The 7,080-nt window shown below is 41.2% G+C and overlaps 1 protein-coding gene across 1 annotated transcript in view; it reads right to left on the bottom strand.

Moving 5' to 3' along the window:
* Positions 1 to 533: 533 nt before the first annotated feature.
* triob (trio Rho guanine nucleotide exchange factor b) overlaps positions 534 to 7,080 on the bottom strand; it is a 107,258-nt gene continuing 100,711 nt past the window's right edge. Inside the window, 11 exon segments of the mRNA XM_040013260.1 lie at positions 534 to 3,322; positions 4,077 to 4,263; positions 4,382 to 4,520; positions 4,624 to 4,824; positions 5,306 to 5,384; positions 5,514 to 5,635; positions 5,862 to 5,953; positions 5,955 to 6,025; positions 6,139 to 6,166; positions 6,257 to 6,386; positions 6,509 to 6,762. Coding sequence (XP_039869194.1) covers positions 2,904 to 3,322; positions 4,077 to 4,263; positions 4,382 to 4,520; positions 4,624 to 4,824; positions 5,306 to 5,384; positions 5,514 to 5,635; positions 5,862 to 5,953; positions 5,955 to 6,025; positions 6,139 to 6,166; positions 6,257 to 6,386; positions 6,509 to 6,762 — 1,722 coding nt within the window. The 3' untranslated portion in view covers positions 534 to 2,903.

Raw genomic sequence — 7,080 nt, 5'->3', positions numbered from 1 at the left:
CAACACACACTGCTTGCACTGATTCAAAAACAGCAGCGGCATCTGCTCCGGACTGATAAGATCAGCAACAGTCCCCTTCTTGATACCTTCTCATAGTTTATCTCTCGAACTGATCTTCATCACAGTAATGACATTCGTTCACTATTACTGTACACGTATCTTCCTCCTGATTTTAATATTCTCACTTTGCTTTTCATTGTTTCCCCGCAGTGCTTCCAAATGTCACTCTTCATATGAAAATAAAAAGTAAAGAAAAACGTGTCAAAGGTGTTACGCTATCGCAAACAATAATCCCCTCTAATCCAAGGCTTAACATGGCTGCTGTGTTAGTTGGGTTTCTTGTGTTTAATAATTTTAATGAATGACTGATTGCAGCCATGTGAATTAAGGGTTTTCCCCTGCTTTCTTATCATGCCGGGAATACAGATTTATCTCACCCTCCAGCCCTCAAAAGCTTATGGGAAATCATGAATGAATAATAATAACAGACATTCTCATGGGGGTGGAGATGAATGAATATATGCGCACAAAAGTTTCAGTAACGCTGACTGTGCCTTGTACGTTTAATGGCAAAATAACAGAGGACAAAATAAGTTATTTACAACACGTAGTAACATGTAAACACAATCTTCTGTACAAAGAAATATACATGCAAAAGTAAAAATAAGTCATACTAAGACATTCAAGATGACATTTCTGCAGTCTTGTTTTAGGTGTATTTAAAATATGACAGTTGTGAGGTTTACATCCCGGGTGTGGGCGAACTGCCCGACCCTTCTCTGTACATCTTTACATCGTGAGCAGGCGGGTTTCCCAAGAAACCGTTTCTCTTCGATCGTAACCTGACAAAGCGATGATCAGGATAGTTTCAGGGAAACCCTTATCCACATTAATAAATAAAAATGACACAAAATAAAAGACGGAGACTTTACAGACCAGAGAGACAAGTCAATAAACTCAACATGTTATCGACAGCAACTGACAACCTTCAAATAAAACGAGAAGCGACGCGAGTTTTTCATTTTTAACAACCTCTCGAACTTAATTCACTGGACTGGCACTTTAAAGAAGTTTTTAAGCAACTTTTTAACCTAAAGACGTCATCGTATTTAAATGAAAACAACTGGCAGACCTTTTTCACGGGAGATACCTGTTAATGCTAATCAGAAAAACTGTGGTTCAGGGGTTGTTATTATCTGCCAGAAGGTATAATTCTTTCATCAGTGCAGTCCATGGTGACTTTTTCACCCCAGACCTATTGCTTGGTGAAGATATAAACCAATACGGTCTAGCAACATACACTAGTGTCTACCTACAAGAGCCAAACAAACTCACACGGCAAATAACTTTGTGCACGGCTTGAAAAAAAAACAAAAAAGAAAAGAAATAATAATAAAAAAAGACAAGTCAATATAATTTTTTTCAGCAATAAACCACCAAACAATCTTCTTATTACAATAAGAATAAATAAAACCACAAGGAACCTTTGTAAACGCTCATATGCCTCTGCTCAGTGTGGTCTGTTATAACTCAACATGACAAGTCATTAAAAAAGCAAACAAACATATTAGCAGGAGAACAAAGCAGAGCCAACTTTGGTATTGTTACAAAAAAACAAAAGCGAAACAAGGACGACATAAAAGCATAAGTGCCTATATTTCATAGATACACATTTTTATACATTATTTTGGAAAAACTCTCCTTTTGTTGCAGGGTTGTTGTTGTTGTTGTTGTTGTTTTTTTGTTTTGTTTTTTGCAGGATATTAATACTGAACTTAATACATAAGAGTTAACACAATACATACATCTATTGCAGTACCAGGTACGTACATGCCTTTTTAAGAATACGGCTACAACACAAGTTTTCATAAATAGTTGCATAAATGTTAAAGCTGCGACATTGCACGTGGGAACCTAGTAGCGGTTTGATCCGTCCGTCCGCAGGGACTCGCTAAAACTCAGCAGATGGAATCGTTTTTGTTCGTCGAGAGATAAATCCGTCAAAATGAGAACGAAAAGCGGGAAAAACGTTATTTACATATAAGGCGGATGCAGGTAAAAATCTGAGAAGCTCTATCGGGATATTCTTTTTTGCTGAGTTGTTTTAATGCTTTGTTCAAGTTAGTTTCTCTTAGTGTCACAAACAGAAGTGATTTAACCTTTGAAACTGAAGCGGGGGAGAGTTAAGAAAAGCAAACTATTGCACTGAATGTAAGTTTCTGCAAAACGTGGTTTTGGTAGTTACATCTTGTTCCAGAATAAGAGGACCCTGCTGATGGGTGCCACTTCACCACGCAAATCTCACTTCCCTTTTTTTTTTCTTTTCGTTTTTTACTTTTTCTACTCACCAACTACCCTTTGTTTTCCAAAAGGTTATGAATAAAGACAGTTCTCCGTCTCCTCGCTGTACATTTTGTTTCATTTACAAAAAGTAATCTCTCGTTACAAAAAAACATTTTCTTGTGTTCAACCGAAAGCAGCCTGAAATATTCCTATTGTACAGTATTCTTCTTTTTTTTTTTTTCTTTGTTTAACACTGTCCGAAACGCAAGACTCGCTCACGCTGGCTTGTTGAGAAAGCTTGGTTTTCTCCCTGCTGAGTCAAGGTGTTGAAATCTCAAATGGATTCCAAGAGTTCGCTTGTTGTGCAGGCATAGTGACGGTATGCCAGGTTTAAGGAGGGGAAGGGCTTGGGGGTTCGAAGGGTTTAATCGGCAGAGGTTAGTCAGTCGGCAGCAGCAGCAGCAGCAGCAGCAGGACTTTTGTGGCTTTGTGAGGGAAAAGGGGATTGTAGCAGGCGTGTCGCTGGTGGTGCTCTCAGTAGGCTTCTAACAAGGATCAAGTGAATGAAGAGCAGTAGTGGAAGAAATTCCTTCTGGTCGTGTTTACCTGGTGACCTACTGTCAGGTCTGGCTGAGCAGGCGGCTGTGAAGGAAGGCCTTAATGGTGCCTATGGGCCGGACATCATTCTGGTGTTTCCGTCTCTCGATGAAAGAAATGAGCCTGGATGTGTCCAGATGTGTGCCGCAATGATTCCGAGATGGTGACAGTGCTGGTGGCTGTGTGGGATTTAAGGTTGAGTCACTGCTTGATAAACCTCGAGGCTGGAGCCAGGGCTCCTCCAGGCAGGACGCAGCAGGGGGCCGTCGCTCTGGCTCGCCCCGGAGCAGCAGGCAGATGAAGTCTCTGGCAGCTGGGCTCACACCCTGGAAGTAATCCTCAGGGAAGCTAAAGTCCAGGCGACAGATGTTCAGACACGTCTCCTCAAGGCTCTCGTCCAGGAATGGAGAGGCGCCGCTCAGAACCACATAGGTCACCACCCCTGTAAATCAACCAGTTGGTCAATCAACAGGTTATTTAGCCAAATTAAATTAATTCATTCAGCTCACTTTTAAATCCCCTTTGATAATCAATATAGCTTTATATTAAACAATCATGCACAAAAGCAGCTTCTGCAGCTGCTAAAATATTATAGCACCAAGACTACAACAATAACAATCCTCTGTTAGATAATTTGCCTGCTTGTTGAGGCTTTCACTGCATTATTGTAGGGTCTTTACCTTACAACACAAAAAAGCCTATAAATGCCATATAAATAAAACTGAACTGAATCATTAATTTTACACTGCACTCCCTTACGCTGTACTAATATATACATTTTTCTGATGAAACTCATCATCTACATACATAGCAGTAAAATATCACTTGAAGCTTCAAAATATTGAAGTCAGTTAATAGATTGCTGCGCGGTTGGCAAGGAGAAATTGCGACTGGGGATTTAAATCACTGATCTTTGCATCCCCAGAGAGGCTGACTGACTGCACTGCAGAGGAAACACTTGTGTTAACGCACCTGGCTTAGAGATTGAGATGATAGTATCGCATGGGAGTATTTCTGTCTATTTTTGTGTTTTAGTCAAATATCAATAAGCAGCCTTTTGCACATACTGACAAATAAGAACAAAGGAATGTGTATTTAATACTATTACAGTGGGTTTCTGCTGCTGTGATTGTGTATTCGAGTACATAAAGGGTTCTCTAATGCAAAAATCAGCAAGATACAATTTCTCTACAGACCTAAGCTCCAGAGGTCAGACGTCAGTGAGACGGGCTGACCCAGGATCAGTTCAGGAGCAGAGAACTCTGGGCTTCCCAGAAGAGGATGGATGTAAGAGGAGGGGGGGTTCAGTTGAACAGCATCACCAAAGTCTGTCAGCTTGATCACTGGCTGGGAGGACGCATGTTCCACCACAATGTTTTCAGGCTGTAGGAGCAGGATAGGAGGATATAGGACACAATCATCAGACCTAGAGAAGCACAACAGCAGTGCAACAGCTTCCCCAAAATAAGATTTAGATTGTAATGCTTTGTTTGTTGTTTACTTTGAGGTCAAGATGTGCTATCCTCCAGCTGTGCAGGTAATGGAGAGCTTCAAGAATATCTCTGAGGTATAAAGCAACTTTCTCCTCCGTCAGGTTGCCCCAGCTCACGATGTAGTCCAGGAATCGCCCCTGGTCTGCCCTGATAACACAAACACAACATGCATTTTATTTATTTCTTTTTTTTAGAGACAAATCTAAGTATGTTTTTCAAACAGATCAGATGTCACAGTCGTTTTACTTACATCTCTAGTACCAGTACGTAGCTGCTGGCTGTCTCAAACGTGTCTAGCAGCTTGACCAGATTGGGATGGTCTAGATTCTGGAGGAGTCTGATCTCCTGCAGGACCTGTTCTCGACGCAACAGCTTCTTGTTAACATGCTTTGCTGCAACTGTGCGTTTACTCCCTCTCTGGTCGCATCGCTTAGTCACCGAGAACCGACCCCTGCAAGGCAAAAATTAGTAGTTAGTAAACTGAAACTTGAGGAATAAGACATTTCATTTGTGACTCACTTTTTAAAAATATCCTACATCAAATTTATAAACTATAACGCCCAATCATGACTGGTGGACTTGGATGTATAATGTCAATCTACTTCTTTGTTGATTATCTATATCAGCTTGTCCAATGTACAACCTCATTTCCAAAAAAGCTTGTGACACTTTCTGAAAATGTAGTTTCTCATTGCTTAGTAAAGTTTGAACTTGTATTTGTGAATGCAGTCACAAATTGTGTTAAATGATTTGAATATTGCTGCATTCTCTAACCAGCTACTGAGGAATAAGCAACTCATTCCTCATTTAAATACCTTCACTTGTATCATCTGTCGCTACTGCTATTACTACTACTACTATATATATGAGTGCTGCTCCTAATTTATTAGCTTTGATGTGGTCGAGAAGCACTGCGTGACAGGAAAACACACCTTCCTAGTTCAGTAATTTCTGTGTACTGGGACTCAAAGCCGTTTTTCCAGAGGAGTTCGCTGCCATCGTCAGGGGTTCCTGAGACAACACAGGGAATTCACAATGATTCAAGTATCAAAGTTAAAAATTATAAAATCAATGTTTTAAATGTTTCAAACACCTGCGTGGCATAATATCAAGAGACATACACAATGACAGGACTCTGACCTGACACTCTAAGACTGGCAGAGGAGGTGACAGCGCCTGCTATGTTTGTAGCAACACAGGTATACACGCCGCTGTCCTCTACAGACGCGTCCGTGATGCACAGGGACGCCTCTCCGGTCTCACTGCAGAAATGGAGAATGAAAGGAAACAAAGCATTAAGTGAAATTCACAAACTGATACTGTAATTTGCACACAGTTATTATGACTTCATATTCTTTTTTAACAACATGAATGTGTTAACTGAGTTTGTTAGCAGCACATCTGCACCTTTACGTCACAGGCTAATGTAAGATTTGGATTTTTCTAGCTAAAAATCAATAAAAGAAATTCACGTGAGCCCCCCCACACCTGTAGGTCATGCTGTAATGTCCGTTGTTGCTCAGAGAGTTGTTGTCAGGGCCACGCCAAGTGATGGTTGGTCGGGGGCGACCGCAAACTTTTACACCTCAGAGTAACTGCATCGCCACTCTCACATGTTGCATCACTAACTGGAATGAGGAACTCTGGGGGACCTAAAAACAACAACAACAAAAACCCAGTGAAGCTTATTGTTTATCTTTTTGAATTTTTATTCCAAATGCAAGGAAAGATTTGCTCCTTGGCTGAAGCAACAACGTGCACGTACCTTCATAGATAAAGTTGGGATTCAGAAGCTGAAATGACAATTTGAAGACATAATTAGATTTCTTGCACAAATTGCAGTGGATGTCGGTGGGGTGGCGTTTAACGTGACACTTTTCTACCTTGACAGAGACTTTGTTGGCCAGGCTGTCCTGAGACTTTCGGTAGCCGTTCTCAATTTTCCTGCCCTCCTTGTCTCTTTTCTCAGACTTCCGGCGAATGCGCAGTGCTGTGTGCCACGATAATGACTTTCTAAACAAACGCAAGAACAAAAATCGAGAAGTTTCAGGTTTCACGTTTGCATAATCGTAATCACTATGACTGTCGTGTTTTCTGTGGCAACCTAAAAAGGAAGGAAGGCTGCTTATGCTTACTTTATGGTGCCTTCGGAGAGCTCGGGTGTGACTGAGGATGAAGTGTGTCCTAACACGTAGCCAGGGATCCAGCCCTCAGCCGCAGGGCAGTGCTCATTGGCTGCCCGGTACACCAGGAACATGTTCTGCTGGTTGCTTGCTAGCATTTGGACCACCTCACCCTGCACCACACTGATCTCATCCTCCTTCACTGCCACATAATCCTGAGTCACCAGCATGGTGGACACGCTGCTGCTGCTACTACTGCTTTCACTCTGTCAGGAGGAGAACACATTAAATCATGAGTTACTGCACACATTAACACACATGAAAATACATAAATGCACATATGTCTAAAAGGGAAATGTTACTTCACACCAATCAAATGGATAGTTTGATTGCAGGGAACATGTATAAAAATGAAACTGAGAATATGTTGAATGCATGCAGTGCAAAATGCTTTTTTTTTTTTTTTTCTTTTTTTGAAAAAGCACTTGTTTGTATTTAGAGCAACGGGCTGACAAGTTAGACTGAGAAGTTACAAAAGCACAGAGCTTATGATCCCCCCGGGCAGGGATGATGAAATGAGGAAC

The sequence above is a fragment of the Simochromis diagramma genome, unplaced genomic scaffold (genome assembly GCF_900408965.1).
Source record: "Simochromis diagramma unplaced genomic scaffold, fSimDia1.1 OVJJ01000618.1, whole genome shotgun sequence".
NCBI lineage: Eukaryota > Metazoa > Chordata > Actinopteri > Cichliformes > Cichlidae > Simochromis > Simochromis diagramma.
Note: the sequence above shows the minus strand (reverse complement) of the source record. Positions and strands in the feature narration are given on the sequence as shown.